The sequence below is a fragment of the Saccopteryx bilineata genome, chromosome 12 (genome assembly GCF_036850765.1).
Source record: "Saccopteryx bilineata isolate mSacBil1 chromosome 12, mSacBil1_pri_phased_curated, whole genome shotgun sequence".
Lineage (NCBI taxonomy): Eukaryota > Metazoa > Chordata > Mammalia > Chiroptera > Emballonuridae > Saccopteryx > Saccopteryx bilineata.
Genome location: NC_089501.1, coordinates 51,966,100 through 51,984,270, shown reverse-complemented (window position 1 = coordinate 51,984,270; position 18,171 = coordinate 51,966,100). Strand labels below are relative to the sequence as shown.

At 53.1% G+C, this 18,171-nt stretch overlaps 1 protein-coding gene across 1 annotated transcript in view; it reads right to left on the bottom strand.

Moving 5' to 3' along the window:
• IGF2R (insulin like growth factor 2 receptor) overlaps nucleotides 1-18,171 on the bottom strand; it is a 109,115-nt gene that overhangs the window by 57,680 nt on the left and 33,264 nt on the right. The window contains 6 exon segments of the mRNA XM_066248472.1: nucleotides 3,900-4,003; nucleotides 4,863-5,037; nucleotides 5,190-5,352; nucleotides 7,930-8,035; nucleotides 10,536-10,665; nucleotides 13,448-13,580. Coding sequence (XP_066104569.1) covers nucleotides 3,900-4,003; nucleotides 4,863-5,037; nucleotides 5,190-5,352; nucleotides 7,930-8,035; nucleotides 10,536-10,665; nucleotides 13,448-13,580 — 811 coding nt within the window.

The following is an 18,171-nucleotide window of genomic DNA, read 5'->3' as shown; positions in this document are numbered from 1 at the left end:
CACAAGGCAATAATACTTCCTTACTCGACTGTGGGGTTCTTCTTCTTTTTTAAGAACTTGAAGCCGTCCTCTTGAAGAAGCAGTGCTCCAGATACCCTCTGTGACAGCACAGCACGCAGCCGCTCGCTGGGACCCCTGCGCCCCTCACCACCCACATGGTTCAGACCCTCAACTCCTCCTGGAATCCCATTTCGCCATTTGGAAAAGGTCTCCACTTCCGTGAACTCAGAGCGCTCGCTGTGTTTCCCTTTACCAGGTTAGCGACTGCCTCAGAAGGTGGTCGCTCCAGCATCCTCAGCCCCACTTGGAGCTGGTTTTGTGATCTGGAACTTACTAATGACCGAGGGGGGGGTGCGGGGGTGAGATGTGGGAGTCCATTTTGTAGCCAGTGGGGTGTATCATACCTGCCTTCTCATTTAATTCCTCAAATATTCTGGGAGACGCGTATGCCAGCTCTCCTCCTCCACCAAACCACACGTGTTTATTCTGCAACACAGTGGGCTTCGCCTTCGGGACTGCTGGGCCAGGGGCCCAACAGTTTCCGATCCATCAGCGGAATTCATGTGAGCTTTTCGCCGCCTCCCTGTCAATCACAGAACCCTCACCGCGCCGCCCTGGCTCTCCTGCCACCGTGGCTCCTTCGCAAGCACATCCCTACGTGGCTTCCCACCCTGCAGACTCCAGGAGCAGGGGAAGGAAAAGTGGCTTTTCCCTGTGGGACCAAGGAGGTCTCTGGCAAAGCAGCAGCAGCAGCCACCCCTCAGCCCCTCTGTGCCAAGGACGGTGCCACCTCCTCACCAAACGGGCCTCCTCTGTCCCTCTGGGCTCACTGCAAGCTCCCTTTCCCAGCCCCCTGCCTTGGAGGCTGGCCCGTGCCACTTAGTTCCGGCCCATTGGAAAGAACTGCTGCTTCCATCCTGAAGAGCCCTTGGAGGCCAAGCTGACGGACAGTGGCAACACCAGATGCAGAGCAACAACGGTGCCCGAGTGACCGGCCACAGGAACAGAGTCCCTACCTCCGGTCCCTACAGCTGCCTGAACTGAAGAGAACAACCCTCTCATGCAGCGAGCCGCCTGCATCTGTGGGTTTTTTCCTAAGTTTATCCTACTGCGTCCTTCTTCTCCACAAGATGATGCAATGCCTTTATTTGACAACAAGAAGGTATGATATTACAGCAAACTATATGTAAGTTATTGAAACAAACGGTTAAAAAAATATATCACGGCTGGAAGAGCCAATTCATAAACCCTGTGTCCTGACCCTAGAATCATATGCATCAATAAGTCCTGGAGATCCCAATTAAGCCGTCCACCACGTCAGAGACACAGACAACTACCACCCGTTCACACGCAAGAACACGTTATTACGTTTACCCAGTGAACACAGAATCCACCCAAGGACTAACTCTAAAGAACTCTACATTCAAATTTGGACAAAAGAATAATGAAATCATTTTACAGTTTATACCTACTGCTTGCTCCAGAGCTTGAAGCACTGAGTCACAGAGCTGGGGGAGCCTTACCTATTTTATAACTCAAGTCCAGCCAGAGGGCCGGCTCAAACCGCCCCCCCCCCCACAAGGCATCCAACGTCTCTGCCTCTGCTCTCCTTGTCACCACCACCGTGACAACAGCCCTGTGAACACCGAGTGGTTGGCACTGGGGCATCACCGTGAAACGCCATCAGGTCAGAGCTGGGACGAGGCGTGATGATCCATCAGTGACATATGGTTTATATGAAGCAAATTTGGCAAAACCTAAAGGACCGTTAAATCTGAGTGACAGGGACATAAATTTTCATTGTGCTGTTCTTTCTACTGGCATGTTTGAAAAATTTTTTTATAACAAAAAGTAAGAGAGGAAAAATAACGAACTTTAGTATTTTTTTTTTCCATGCCTCAGCTCCTTTGGACTGGACGGCCACACCTCTTCCTTGAGAGTCTCCGGCCGTTCTCAACATCCTTCTCGTCCACTGGGATCGTGTTGGATCCCTTTCCTATGTTCCCAGCGTGCCCAAGTGAGATCAGCATACTCCCAAACATCTCGGCCAAGTCATTTATAAAAAGCCCAGAACAGAACAGGGCCAAGAGGTAATAACAAGGGAGGGAGACTTGGACCACAGGAGTCACCCAACAGCAGAGCAGCCCAGCCAGCAGGGGAGTCCAGGAGGCCCAGCTGGGGAAGGGGTGGGCGGGCCAAGTGCCTAAGAATCTGGGGACACAGATCATGAGCTGGCCGCATGTCCCAGGGACTGGGACACAAAGCAGCAATGGTGTACTGCAGAGAGGGTCCCCTAAAAACCTGTAAGAGGACGATAAAGACAGAGACTCTGAGGAGGGCAGGAAGGCATTCGAACCAGATGGGAGTCGTGTCCAAAGGCCACACCCAAGCCAAGAGTCATGTCACCCGCCTGCCCAAAGTCCCTGGGACTTCACACACATTGCTAGATCAGGTCAACGCCTTTACAGGACATACAAGCTTCTCATAAGGTTGCTCCACTCTCCTTTCTAGGAACTTGAGTCATGCTCTAAACACATATCCCAGACCTGTCCACAGCAACCCAAGTTCACGCGCTGGCTGGCATGAGCCGCTTCCTCTGCCTCAAAGACAGGAGCCTCCTGCCAGCCCCTCCAGCGCCTGGTTCACCCGCTACTCCCGTAGGCCCCTGAGCAGAACCCCCTCTTTCCTTAACTGCCTTGAAACCACAGCTACCCAGAGCAAGATCACTGGCCTCGGCGCCTCCCCTGGTCCAAGACCGGTGACAGCCTTTACCAGGAGCTCCGGGCCAGCCCGAACCACCCTACACTAGTCACAGGTCCCCTTCTCACTCTGCTTCCAGTCTGGAAACACCTGGAGAGCTCTGTTGTCACGGCATCCACAGGACTCACAGGGTCCGAGCAAACAGGTACTAACAAGATGTGCACTGAATGGCTCAACTGAGAACATGGAAGTTTGAAAAGGGCCGGTCAACAGACTCCAAGGGAAGCCCAGAACACGCCGGGCAGTGAGGAGGGCTGAGGGGCAACAGGGTGGCGGCCCGGAGGGCAGGTGAGACGGCAGGAGAAACGGGCGGTGCACCAAGGCCTCTCTGTGTCCTGGATGAGGCTCCTCTCTGGGGCGCTGGGCAGTTCATCAGAGCATGCTCAGTTCATGTCACAGCCCGGCTGCCTGTCCCAGACCCTGCAGTGCACCGTGCAGAAACCCGCCTGTGCCCAAACAGAGCCCTGCCACAGACAAGGCCCCAAGGACCCCGCGGGGAGAGCTGCGCACGGACAGCGGGACCAGCAGCTCCGGAACCAGCGCACTGGGCAGAGGCCGGGTCGGCCTGCGGGGTGCTTAGGCTCGACAGACAGGACAGCTCCCCAACGCTGACGGAGCCCACCACCTGTCTGCAGACACAAACCACGTCCAGGGTCTTCAAGCTACAGAGAGAACACAGCTCTTTGAAATGTCAGGGCCACCAGGACTCTGAGGAACCTTCTGGTCATCGCTCAGAAAAACCAATCATGCTCCTGTGAGCTCTGTGGACCCCAAAGTCCACCCCCTACACCACAGAGCCACCATCTTGAGAAAGTCGTCCTGCCACTGAGTTCACCACATCGACGAGCAGACCCACCTTGCTGGATCTGAACACGCCTTGGTGCAAGCCAGAATTAACGACAGAAACTCCATCCCAGCAGGCCCCGTGCTGGGCCCACTCCCAAAACAAACAGAGCGTGGGGGTGGGGTGGGGGGTGGAAACAGGATGTGTGTGTCGCTGGCCGGGCACTCCGGCCTCGTCTGGGGACCGGAGGGGGCCGTGCCGGGCGGAGAACGCCTGACCGCTCCGTTCAGCATTCCTCTCCCAAGAACCCCGGCGCCCAGCAGAGCCTGGGTGAGAAACCCCGGGGCACACTCACCGGCGGTTGCATTGCACTCAAAGTTGATAACGCTCATCCGCTGGAAGCCCGAGCTGCACTCGTCGCCTCCGGAGTAGATCAAGGTGAGGTCTCCGTCGGAGTACCTAGAATTTTGCAACACACACACAAACACACACACGCACGTTGGTGAGAACCAAGGAAGAAACCTGAATTTTTAAACATTTCTCACATTAAGCCCTATGCATGCCATCAACAAATCCGTCCTGACACAGAACAGCACGCTCTCACCAGCTGGGGGAGAAACGTCTAAAGGAAATGAGTTCCAAATGTACGGGCTTAGCGTCCCCTTACTTCAAAGTAGTAACGGCTGCACAAGCAAGCCGAAGGCTCTGGTGCGAGCGTGAAGGCTCCTCCACTCTCCTTGCTGGACTTCATACAGAATAAATAACAGCCGAGAAGCACGCAGCTTGCCCAGCGACCGCCATCAACACGGTCTTACCTGAGGGGCTCTGGATACTACTTCTGCCCAGAGAACTAGTTCCTGTAACGTTTGTGTGACGGATAACCACTAAGTTAAGGGTCATGAGGACTGCACTAACACCCGTCCTCTTAGTGGTTTCAACTTTTAAGCAATGCTAACGGCATTCCAGAGCCTCAAAATGGCCAGAGAGAGAAAAGCGAGCTCAGAAAGATCCATTTTAAAACACACAATGCTGCCTTCGACTGTAAACTAATTAACTTTCCTCCAGGATAGTTTCCTTCCAGACAATGGATTGTAAAGGAAACAGACTTAACAGAAGCAGTCTCATTGTCAAGCCAGGAAAAACATCCAACTGTTTAGTGACAAAAGGCACCATGCCTAAGTTAGGTCGGAAGAATGCCGTCTCAGCTGACTTCTGTGTTTTATGGACAACGGAGGAGGAAGATGACAAGGGAAGTCAGCTATGTTTTACAAGAACAGACACAATGCACTTGAAAAGTAGGGAAAGGCTGTTTACACACCGAAGAGTCTGACTCTGGAATTTTCCTGCCACTCTGACTTGAAGGAGACCAGGCTTTTTCGCTTGGCAAACCGCAGCCTGCTTCTCATTACAGACCCTTGGGGTTGTTGCTTCAATTTCTCCACAGACATTCAAATAAAAAATATACTCCTTCCCATCCGCCGTATAGTAACGACCTAGAGAAGAGGGGAGCAAACGGGAAAAGGGCTCTGTCACATCCAGAGGTGTTAGAAAGTTACAACCACCACTTCCTTCGCCCTGAACCCTCTTCCTGCAGCGCCTGCCCGGGAGCAGAGGGGTTAACGGGCCCTCCCGGCGCCAGGCTCACCTCGGTCCTGTCTGAGCGGCTGGAGGTCAATGGCGATGTCATGCTGCTCGTTGCTCAGGGAGCAGGTGCTGCTTTCCAAATAATCTCTGTGGCAGGCGTACTCGGTGACCCACTCAATCTCGTAGCGGCAGTTGGATTTGGCCGTGAGCTTGGGGATGGTGCCCTATCGGGAACGGTTTCAATGGAGCGAAATTAAAAGTTTGGAAAGGTACGTTTTTTCCATGCTTCTGAAAAGCTCAAAAGTCAGCTGGTGGGTTTTTACATTTTTCTGTTCCCGTTTCTGAATCACCATGGCCCTGAACAGCATGCTTCAACCGCCTGGTCTGCAACAACGGTGACTTGCCAACGTTTCCGGTCCCTTTCAGACCCCCCACTCAAGCTTCAGCCGGCGTGGCCATCCTGAACTCAACATCACCCGACACCCACGGCCTCAGCAAGCAGCCGTGACTTAGGAAGGCCATTCACGGTTTTCAGTCAGAAATGGTGCAGAGCCTGGGCTAGATGACCCCCGCGCCCTGGGGAGGGGGCAGCTGTGCACCTACGTGCCCAAGCCCCTTTCCTAAAACTGTCAAAGGGGCACTGGGCACACCTCACTTGTAATTCACTTCTGCCCGGGGGGAAGCACGGCCTCGCCCCCAACCCCGCGAGCTTTGACAGGGGCTTCTGGTATGAACAGGGGCAGATGCTGCAAGGGCAGAGGGCGGAGGGTGGAGGGCAGAGGGCAGCGTCATCCTCCCCCATCGCTGGGGAGAGAGGTGCTCCTGCCCTCGGCACCCGGCCTCGCTCGCCATGCTGCTCTGAGCACCGTCGCCCTTCAGATGTTTACCCAGCGCCTGCTACGTGCCAGGCACAAGTCCTCGGCGCTGGGTCTGCAAACACAGGTCACTTGATGAGTAAGCAGGTCCAGCTCCGTCTGTCTGACTCAAACCCGAGGCTTGAGCCACTCGGCTCAGGCAAGTCAGACAGACGGTGACGGGTTGCCAAGCTCCGAGCGAGAGAAGCTGGACACAAAGGCCGCACAGTGTATGCTTCGCTTATAGGAGATGTCCAGAACAGGCAAGCCCATAGAAACAGGATGTGGACTCGCGGTTGCCGGGGCTGGGGGCAGGAACAGGGAGTGACCGACCGCACAAGGCTTCTTTCGTGGGTGATGGAAACACTCGAGCCTCAGGTGGCGGCAATGTTGCACAATTCTGTTAACCTACTAATAACCATTATTAAATTGTACTTAAAGCCGGGGATTTTTACAGTTTTTAAGTTCAATAAGTCTTTTCTAAAAAGATCTACTTAACAATGTTGACTACAATCCCAGCTCCTAAAAGTATTCAATGAGCCACACAAATGCTTAAACAAACCCTCAAGTATTAAGGTACCACTCGTAACCCAAGTTCTGCTCGGTGAACAACGAGGCTGGAAATGAACTCCTAACTACCAGCAAACCAGCCCCCTCGGCTGAGACCGCCAAGCGCCTGGTGCCCTGAAGGAAAGAATGCGGGGGCTCTCCCCACCCTATCCACAGTGAGCCTACAGAACGATTCCCTCAAATGCAGAGCAAACGGGAGAGGGGACAGCGCAACCGCGGCCAGCTGAGCCCTTCTCACCAGCCCGGAAGGGTTTCCATTTCCACGGGCAGGTACAAACAGAAAGCATAAACCAGTGTTCCTCAACGGCGCCTTCAGAACTATGAGCATTGGTCCACCAGTCATGTCTTCAGCAAGCTGAGACCATGGGCCCTGGGGGTCTAGGGACAGGACATGGAAAGTTGGTCGGGACTAAACTTCTGTCCCCGTCCCCCACCCACCCCCGGTGCACAGAACAGGCCAGCCGCCAGCCCGAAACAAGAGCAAATTCCACGTTTGTTTGGGGGGAGGAGGAGGAGGGTGGCTCCCTAGCGAAAGAATTCCACTCCTCCTAGTTCATTCTCTTCGGAGAAGGCAGAAATAAATTAGAGAGAAGCCCTACCCTTCCTCCCCAGGGCATGTCTCCCTTCCATCAGCACCCACATCTGCTAAAACACTTAACCACCACACATGCATGCAACACCGCTGGGCACCAGCCAAGGACAACCCAGACCCAGCCCTACCCTCAAGGAGTTTACAGCTGTGCTAAATTGCGTAAACAGCCAGAAAACAGAGTAATCAAGCTGCTGGCAGCTCTGGAGGGGAAAGGCGGGGGTGGTGGTGGGGGACTAGGGGGGAGGAGAGGGGGGCTGGTGAAACACTCCACTGTAAGCCTGCAGGAGCCTTCCTTCTGGCCGTAATTCTCCTACACCAGGACCCCCCAAAATGTAAGCTGCTAGCCTACACAATTTCTGCGAGGTCTGCCTACCATCTGTACTTCTCGTTTCTTACCACGTTTCTGTAAACTCCTTAGCTATTTTTACCTTGCTTCTTCAGCCTAAAACAGTAACGGCCACACAAAATCACGGGTTTGAGGTGGTACGAGTAGTTTTTCAAATCCCCATTCAAATCAGTGTTCACTAGGAAAGTTCTTGAAAAACCTCTCCACGAACCACATAAAATCACCTCCCGCAACACTAGGACAAAACACCGTCCGTCCTCTGATAACGTGCAGGGGCCCCTCCAGGTGGCTGGGCACAAGCACAGGGCGAGCTTCCCGGCCGGGAGCCGCACCCCCATCAGGCCCAGGCCGGCCCCCCGACGCGCCTACGTGGCACTCGCACCCAGACCCCCCTCACCCTGCGCCCACCCCAGCATGTGCCCACGGGCAGCCCACTCACCTCCCTGCGCTCTGACGGGCAGACAAACGTGATGGTCACGGCCGGATTGTGACCCTCACAGAAGGCTGGCTTCCCTGGGCCTTCTTTTACATATGTCAGGATAAGCCTGGATGATACACAAAGGACATAAAAGTGTCACAAAAGTTATCAACTGCATTCACGTGAACCTGGTGCCCTGAGCATTCACTTGGGGACGTGGGAACAGAAGAAAGGTTAAGAGGTGAAGGAACCCACACATACAGAGTGTACCACTTTTAACTCATTTCCACTTGGGGAGAGGGGAGAAGATACTTTTTTTAAAGTAAACTTTGACAAGTGTTGTTTTCTTTAAAAGATAAATAAAACGGTCGCCGTGTAAATTTAAATACTAGGAAAAGCTGTTTGAGTAAACCAAAAAAAGAAAAAGAACAAAAACATTATAAATACTCCAACAAAGCAAAACAAACACCGCTGAGCAGGTCAAGCAGACTCCCGCCACACCGCACGGCCACTTCCTCTCCAAACAGCCACCTCGCGGTGCAAGCCAAAGACCTTTCCTTTGTCCCGAAGGTAGCAGAGCGTGCTGGCTGACAGGGCCTCACGCGGCCACAGCGGCCAGGGCCTGGAGCCGCTGGGGGGTGCCCGGGTCTCACCTCTCCGTGTGCCAGCCCTCCTGCTGAGCCTGCCACGGAGCAGCTGAGAGCACCATGGCCGGCCTCTCCTCGGGCTCTCATCCCCTACCCACACTTTACAAAGTCCTCCCGTATGAAGAGTCCTCCCTTTGTCACTCAGGACGGCATTATGGGCTGAGGTAGGCCCCCACCACCACCAACACCAGAAGCCCAAACCCCAGCAGCTCAGCACATGATAGTACTTGCTGATAAAACCTTGAAAGAGGTGATTAGTAAGGATGAGGTCATCAGGGTGGGCCCTAATCAGCTAAGACTGGTGTCCTGGCCGTGGCCAGTGAACTCAGCCGGCTGAGAGTGCTGCTCCCAGGGGACAAGGGCTGGGGTTCCATCCCCAGTCAGGGCACACACACGGGAAGCAACCAGACAATGCACAACAGAGGGGAAAAACAACTGCCCCCCCACTCCCACTCGAGGGGAAAAACTATTGCCCCCCCTCCCACTCTCTTCCTCTCACAGTCTAAAAAAAAAAAAAAAAAAAAATCAATAAAAATTAAGCCCTGGCCAGATAACCCCGTTGGTTGGAACATCGCCCCGGAGAGTGGAGTTTGCCGGTTCATTCCCCCGGTCAGCGCACACACAGGAGCAGCTTCGTGTTCCTGTCTTTCTCTCAAAAAATAAAAATGAAAAATAAATAAATAAGTAAAAATAAAAAAAGACTGGTGTCCTTATAAGATGAAAGAGAGCAGGACACAGACGTGTACAGAGGGTGTGAGGCCATGGGGAGAAGGCAGCCATCAACAAGCCAAGGAGAGCCTGACCAGGTGGTGGCACAGTGGACAGAGCGTCGGACTGGGATGAGACCCCGAGGTCGCCAGCTTGAGAGCGGGCTCATCTGGTTTGAGCAAAAGTTCACCAGCTTGGACCCAAGGTTGCTGTCTCGAGCAAGGGGTTACTCGGTCTGCTGAAGGCCCACAGTCGAGGCACTTATGAGAAGGCAATCAATGAACAACTAAGGTGTCACAATGAAAAACTGATGATTGATGCTTCTCATCTCTCTCCATTCCTGTCTGTCTGTCTCTATCTGTCCCTCTCACTGACTCTCTCTCTCTCTGTCTCTGTAAAAACAGAACAACAACAAAAAAAAAACCTAATAAAATAAAATTAAATTAAATTTTAAAAAAAACAAGCCAAGGAGAGAGGCCTCAGAAGGAACCAGCAAGCCTGCTGACCCTTTGGACTTCTGGTTTCCAGAACCGACGGCCAATAAATTTCTGTTGCTGTATACAGACACACAGACAGTAACCTCTCAAACAGGTTAAACGTCAGGGACGCCCCGGTGTTTTCCACGGACGATCTGTCATCATGGTGCTGACATGCCACCAGCTTTGGACCAGAGCAACCCAGGAGGCAGCCACCAAAGGCCCTACAACCAGGAGACAATCAAAATTCTTGAGCCTGGTTCAGGCCACGGGTCATGGGTGGACCACTGCAGAAAAAAAGCCTCTCTCTCTCCTGAGTCAGCAAAGGCAAGAGAACATGTGTGACCAGTGTGTCTTATCATGAGAAATGAAGCACCCCGCCCCAGAACGCGGGGACCACGGTGCCCCATCAGGAAGTCAGCTCTGTACACCCTGGAAGGAAGCCAGCCCACAGCCCTCCCTGCCCCTTGCCCTCCGGGACGGCGTCTATGAAGGACAGATAAACAGGGACGCAGAATCGACTTCGCGGCTGACGTGCTGGGACAGATGTCAGGCGTGCACACCTTCAAGGAGCCGCCATATGAAGCGATGCACGTCTGGCTGGATCCTCATCACACCTTTTTATAGCTCTCAGAGACAAGTGACGCGAACGTCAGCAAGCCAGCCTAGGTGACTCACAGCCATGACTAGTCATCCTGCAAGCATCTGTGAGGCCCTCGTGTTGCAAGCATTATCTCGCAGCAAACTGAAAAGCCGGAATCCTGCTGAGCGTGGCAAAGGCCGAGAGCACACTGACCTGTCCCTGCGCAGGTACCTCAGTCCCTCCTTGGGCTGGCCGACGTCGAAGGCCTGGCCCCCTCTCACCAGGCAGGCGGAAGCGCCCGTGGGGCAGGCACGCAGCTGTGGGCTCGGGTCCCGCAGGGAGTCTGGAAAACGTTACATGTGACATTGATTACACATCAGGCGTGGTACTCGCACATCAGGCCAGGGGTCCCCTTGGGAAAAAAAATCAAATTGTTTAAAATCTCCAAGAATAACGTAAGGTAGAAGTCTGGAAACAACAACAAAAGGCTAGGACCACATTCCACTCTGAGAAGCTGGGACAGCGGTGACCTGGGTGAAGGTTGGAAATGAAGGCTGCACCCCTAGCTGCAGGGCTGCAGGCCGGCGTGAGGAGCGAGACTCCACCGTGCTCGCTCTGCACCCGGTACCTGAGAGGCGCCCAGTAAACGGTGGGCTACATTCATGAAAGGTAAGGGGTGTCCCCCCCTCCGCCTCGAGACACACTAACGGCAGCACTGTCCCCTTTTAACCCATAGACAGACTAGAAAATAGGAAGCGCAGGAACTCCACGGAATTTTGCGAAGATGTGCAGATTCAGGAAAGAACCCACAGGTGGTTCCGGGTTCAAATCTCAGACCCACCTCTTTCTTCCGCGGCAACTTAGTTCTAACTACACAACTCTCACTGCGCACGCACCACCTCACAGGTTTGGGGGAGAATTAAAGAAAAGAACACACTAGATGTGTCAGAGTCGTGCTCAGACTTGACAGATGCCGGCCGCAGTGGCCCTGAGCGTCACCGCTTTGCTTCCCCTTCCGCTGTGTCCCTGTGACCATGGCCTATGAGACCTGATACCGTACAGCACGGGGTCACTTTTTTATGCACCTCCTACCACTTGACTACAGCTCACGAGGAGTGAGAACTTCCCCACACTCAACACTGAAATTCAGTGCCTGGATTACGATCTAGCATACAATAGGGACTCAAAAGTTAGTTCTCCCATGAATGAGTCAAGATCACTGAGCTTGGGTTTTAATTAAAGCCTTATCAATCAAAGGCTGGGGGGGGGGGTCTCCACACCTTCTCCAGTCTGCCGTGAGAGGCCACCAGATGATGAAAAGGACAGCGAACCTTTAGATCTCAATCCTGTGTTACAAGGTGTCGCCACAGGGCGGTTTTTAGTCTCCACCAAGCCCTCGGTGACGCATGGGAAACAGATCGCTTGGGTAACAAGACGTGAGGGGGTGCCCCTCGCGAGGCAGTTCAGCAGACAGCAGGAGAGCTACCAACTGTTCATGAGGTCTCGAGGGTCACTTTCCAACACGGTTGGAGGCCTGGAGCAATTTCCTGGGGCTGGACTATGCCTGGGCCAAGACTGGGGCACCTCCCGTGTGAATCAAAGTCACCGAAATTCAACTCAAATTGCCAGTAAGTTGGAAAGAACAGTAAATGGCAATAAACACATATCAACAATTGAATCTAAAGAGCAAAACAAACAAGCAGAACAGAAACAGACTCCTAGATATACAGAGGACATTTTGAAGGCTGCCAGATGGGAGGTGGCTGGAGGGGGTGGGTGACAACAGGTGACGGGTCTGAGAAGTACAAATCGTCTGTTACAGAGTAGACCCGGGAGTGGCAAGTACAGCCCGGGAACAGAGTCACGAGGATCCTAATGACTGTGCACGGTGTCAGGTGGGTGAGATTTACCAGGATAATACTTAGTTATATAGTGTCTAATCACTGGGTTGTACATGTAAAACTAATATAATGTTGTAAGTCAACTGTAACTGAAAGATAAAAAAATGATTAAATTAAAAAGAAAGAAAGAAAGAAAGAAAAGTGACCCTTGGAGAACAAAAGAATAACAAATAACCTGACACAAAAAATCTAAAGTGACCACGGGTCACTCTTGGTGGAGGTGGCATCCTCGCTCTTCAGAACTACTTAGACTAAGAAGTAAGGCGGTCCACAATGAGCATGTACAATTTAGAGAATTACTGCACACCAACACTCACGTACCTGCCACCCAGCAACACTCTCATGTAGCGCCTTTATCTGAAAACTTTTTACAAGCTTTTCTAAGGCCAGAGTCCTATGCACTATGTGAGACATAAGAATGTAAGGAAAACAGAGGAGAATGATTTTGTTATCAGTTCATCACGAGCAAAGCTGACTCATGGCACAATCCCTGCTGACACAGCAGGGAGACCTGTCCTGGCCTAAGGGACAATCCTCAGTCCTTGAAGGAAACACCAAGTAAGGTTCTAGAAATCGCAGACAGGACAAGCACAAGTTCAGTAAAACTTACGGCCCTTTTGAGATGGCAATGGCTGTGTACAGCCTTTGGTTAATTTAGCAAAGACACCCACGCTTCTTACTCCAGTTCTGGCACCTTCAGAGAAAGCCAGGCAAGAAGCCATCCCAGAACTATGTGTCATGAGCAAGTGCCCAGGGACTCTGGGCATCCCTCCCTCTCTCCCTTTCACCTAGCCTGCAGCTCCAAGCCAAGGGTCTCAGGTACCCACAGCCGGCTGAGTGCGCGGGGCTGCCCCACCCTCCCAGGAACTTGGACCGTTCTGCTCCAGCCACCCTCAGTGCCTCCCACACCAAATCAGTTCATTCTCCCCCCATCTCGTTGGGAGGAAGATTTACTTGAGCATCTTGCAACCCAAAGCACTGGGCAGAGAGAACACACCAGGATGGACCAACAGTTTAGGGAATTTATGATGGACTCAGAATTCCCTGGGGGTGGAGGGGTGGGTTGTGCACAGGGAACATCAGCTGGGATGAATGCTTTCTCAGAGGGCCTCGCAGGGACATGCTGTCCAAGCAGGTGACTACGGGTGGAAGGGCAATGACGTGGAAGCTGTCTAAGAAACCCCTCACCGCCCATGCCCACGCCATGCCCATGGAGATGCAGACCTATGTCTCTACAAACGTTGATGAACAGAGAGATGTCTGGGTCTGAGTCATCCACCAAGTAAGCACCGCCCATCTTGATCAGTGGGTTTAAATCATGCTTCTTGAACTCTCTGTCAAAGGCATAGCATGGCACCTAGAAGAGAGGAGGGAAAAGTTAAGCCTTCAACACACACTTTCATGGAGCTGGAGGCTCAGCAAAGCCTGCGACCGAGGTCACATCTCCACCGCTTAGGGGCCGACCAGGCCATCGCGTCCCTGACAAAGCAGAGGCTGACAAGGGCTTCGGCCGCCGCACAGTTGGCACCTCTTCCGGCCTGCCCAGGCCTGTGCTGCTGCTGTCACGCCTCTCACCTGCATCAGCCCTCTGCCCTTCCCTGCTGCAGCGTCCACCACCTTCCCAGCGGGCTCCCTGTCGCTCCAGCCCCTCTGCTGTCATCCCACAGCGCTGAGCTACAGCCAGATGCCTGTCTGTCTCGTCTCCTCTTCCTCCCCTCTCGTTTTTCACTGAACGCCGTCACAGCACAGTGCTGTCCCCATTCCACCATGACCCTCCTGGCAGGTCACCACCCATGGCTGGCTGGCTGCCACATCCCACATGCAGTGGGCTTGATGCCACTGATCCTCCCCGACGACCCCAAACCCTTCTCCATGTGGCCCCTGGCCCCCCAGGGGCTCCTGGTCTCCTCACAGGGCTGCTGTGAGGACTGGATGGGCTCACACAGGTCCAGCGCTTGGTACAGTTCCCGGCAAGTTGATACGAGTGTTACCTGCTGTTGCTCTTTCCCATTCTCGGATACACAAAAGCATCTAAGGAGGATGTGTTTTACATTGCATCCCCAAACCTGCTCTTTCTCCAGTGTCCCCCAACCTCAGCACAGTGCACTAATTTGGCCGGGTGCTCGGGCCAGAACCTGAAGGTCATCATCGACCCACACTTCCCAGTCCTGTCAGCGTGCTTCCCAACCAGAACCTGGATCCACTCCCTTTACCATCACCCTGTCCAGGCCGCCATATAACCCCGGGCCTGCCCCTGTCACTTCTAACCGGGCCCTGCTTCCAGATTATAGGCCCCTACCCTGCAGCCCATGTCCCCACAACCACCAGATGAATCCTCCTAAAACTACTCTCTGCTCAAATCCACACTGAGACTGAGAGCCCCCCACGGCACACAGCCCCCAGCCCCCAGGGGCCGCTCCGCCTGCGGAACTCAACGCTGCAGCTCCCTGGAACACACTTCCTAGCTAGCTAGCCACGTGGCTCTCTCTAAACCTCGTTCAGGTCCAGATGAGCCATCTTCTGCTCCGTGGGGCCCTTCCAGACCCCCTGGCCGAGAGCAGTGCTCTCTACCTCTGTGCTGCCCCCCCTCCCCCACCTTCTCTCTCTTCACGGCACCACCGTGTGCCCCCTGGCCCTGCCACAGCCTGACATCTGCGTGGCAACATGCAAAGACCAATGCCTCCTCCCGGCATCTGACCCCTACCCTTACTGGACTCTAATTTATAACAGCTCTCGCATCTCCCTGAACTAATGGCCTCTTATCTTTAAAACGTCAGGGAACCCATTACAGCTGGCAAGGTCCTGAGCTTTCACAGTGCTCCTATTTCTGAAGGCGCAGCCACCAAGCCCAGAAATGGGCCCGAGACTGAAAAGGACCCCGGCTACCCAGAGAACACCATCCTCGGCTATGTTTGTTTTTTTGAAACATCCCTGTAAGTCTTATTTCCAAAATAATACACTGGATTTTAATCAACCGTGCAAAAAAAAATATTCTAAAAACGCACGTTCTCTGCGATCATTTATTTCAAAGTCTATAGTTTGCTTCATCTTTTTCTATATGTAATTTTTCCAAAATGTTGCCTTTTTTGGTTGAAGCTATTCACATGCAAGTGCATTTAACAAAGGTGAACTGCTTAATATTTAACTTCCAAGTTTTTCTTAGAAAGATGCTATCAAACCTGCAGGAACGCTCTGACCCACTAACCTTTTTTCCCCAGTCCTGTTTTCCGAGATTTCAAGGAGAGCCAATGGATTAAATCACCACACGCACCTCCTCCCAGCCTCGGGGGACACAGGAGCTCATTCCAACCACATCCCTAAAGCACAGTCTCCAACGGCCTGTGATGCTGACCAGAGAGCCCGCCGCTGACCCGGGACGGGCTGGCGCACCCAGGGCTGGTAGGGCGTGACGCCCACGAAGCTGGACACTAAGCCTCAGGCTGAGTGCCGCGGAAAGGCTACCTCTCCCCAGGCTTCCAGGGAGTTATCTGCCCTACAACCAGGGTCCTTCCTGCAGGCTGCCGCTGGATTCCGGTGGAAGTAACCACAGCGTACATGAGCCTGCAAATCTGAACTTGCCACCCCCCTGCAAGGGGCAACGCAGACACGTGAACCCGAGCCGACAGGCGAGAATGGAAGAGGGGCGCCACTGCGGCTCCAACATGGAAAGGAAAGGGGACCGCCGGCCCCAGGGCCAGAGGGGAAGCACAGCGGGGCCACATCCAAAAGAACTTGTCATTCTGGTTCTGAACTAGCTCAGGTGCACGAGGGACTCGCAGGATTCCGGGAAGCACGAGGCTCAGACACCCCTCCGCGGCAGCCAGCCACCTCTGGCCAGCTCTCCGGTCCAGGAAGGAATTAAGACACGCCCAGCCCTGCGCCCACAGAGCTGGAGTGTGCATCGGAAACCAGGCCAGGCTCCTGAGGGAAGTCCTCCCACTTCCTGCTCCACGGAGCAGAGCAATGGAGACATTCATGAGAGCAGGAACGCGGCCGGCGGGGGGAGGGGGCTGCCGGCCCCACACACCACACACTGAATCGTCCCTGTGAAGGCGGTGTGTTACCCGGATTTATGCAACTGGGGGAAGTTCTGAATTCTCTGTGATCCCAAGAGTGCCATGGTAGAGGGTGTATGTCCATAAGGCTTTAAAGAAATTATTATCTAAAAAGAAAAAAAAAAAGGAAAAAGAAAAATCCTAGCAGAATCCACTGCCCGGGCCCCCAGAGTGGAAGTTTTAAAAGGCACCGTCTGGAACTGCCACGATCCTTGCCCACCAAAGCACCCTCCCTGGTGAGAGAGAGCAGCACTAACAAAAGAAATGAAAGACATCACTAAGGTGGGGAAATTGGGACGACACCCACAACCCTTAAACCAAGTCTGAATTTCTTTTTTAAATGCTGAGTGTTTCACAAGTACATTAAACACTTTATATAATTTTTTTGAAGTTATACCATAGCCTGTACAGTGTAATCAAATCCGACTGAAGACAAGAGAAGAGGGAGTGTGCTTTCCTACGGTGTGGTGTGCTCACAGTGACGGCAAGACGAGTCCAGCAGCCACACCTCCTGTGCCTGCCCCAGGGCAGAAACAAGTCCAGCTGGTGAGCAGTTAGGCCCTCCATACCTTTAAGTCCATAAGCTCCTGAGAGCAAGTACCCTTTCAAAGCACAGAAGTTCCCACAACAGGCCCTCACTAAGAAACAATGAATCAAGCCCCAGCTGCCAACCAGACCTAGAGAGGATCAGAGAACACACTGTAATATGTCTCATCTTCTTTAGATCAGCTTCGAAAAGAAATTAAACGTCACTGTGTTTGAGAAAAACATAGCTATACCTCCCCTCTCTCCCGACCCAAAAGAACAATTTAGAGCAGGGCACACGTCTCCTATAAAGGGCAACAGAGCAAATATTTTAAGCTTTACGAGTCACGTAGGTCTCTGCTGTGTAGTCTTCTTTGTCTTTTTACAATCCTATAAAAACATAAAGACCATTCTTAGTTCTGGGGCTGTACAAACACAGACCTAGGGCAGGATTTGGCCCACAGGCTGCAGTTGGTGACTTCTGACCTAAAGCAAAGAAGAAAACAAATTGCTATTTCTTTCTTTCTTTAATTTGGGAAGCCATTTTGTCCCCCTAGGTGGTGGGAGACACAACTGTCAGTTCAGCAAAGCAAGGGAAAAGGAGATTCCACCAGGGCAGGAAAACCGGCGTCCCCCATGGGCTAGAGCTCTAGGAAAGAGCAAGGAGGCCCGTGGGGGCCCCAGAGGGCTCCCCCCAGAGCAGAGACGGCCTCGGGGGCTTGGAGAGCCTCTTCCTGCTTCCATTTAAAACAGACAAACAAAAATCCGAGTTTAAATTTGACACCACCTCCTAAATACCGCTGTCATTTCTTTGGCCCTTATTTCTTCTCACGTGTTCAATGTTCTCCCACTGGGCGGCCCACCCTCCTTCCCCTTCCTGAGTGGGAGACAGCAGGCTGCCTCTTCCACTCCCCATGGGACTGCCTCGTCTTTCAGAGCCTGCCATCTGTGAAAAACCTGTGATCAATTATTAGTCATAATTCAGTTTGGTTTTACTTTTTAAACACTGATTATACCATTCCCACCCCCTTAAACAATACTCTTTTTTCAGGCCATCTGTGAAAATGGCTCCCGTTGGTCAGTTCCTAGCTCCTAAGACTTAAATTTCAATCCTTGTGAACAGAAGACTAACGGCGAAAAGTGAGAACAGCCGACCCCCAAAGGCGGCCACTCACAGGTCCTTGTGGGAAACCAGGTGCAAGGCCCAGGTGGCAGGAGAGCAGGGTGGGGAGGGAGGTGCCCTCCACTCTCCCCTTCCCCGGCGGGGAGAGCCGCACGGCAGGGCGACCTTGGGGGCTCTCGTCCAAGGCACAGAATGCGCCATGGGTCACCAAGAAGGACGTGACTGGACACCACAGAAAGAACAGA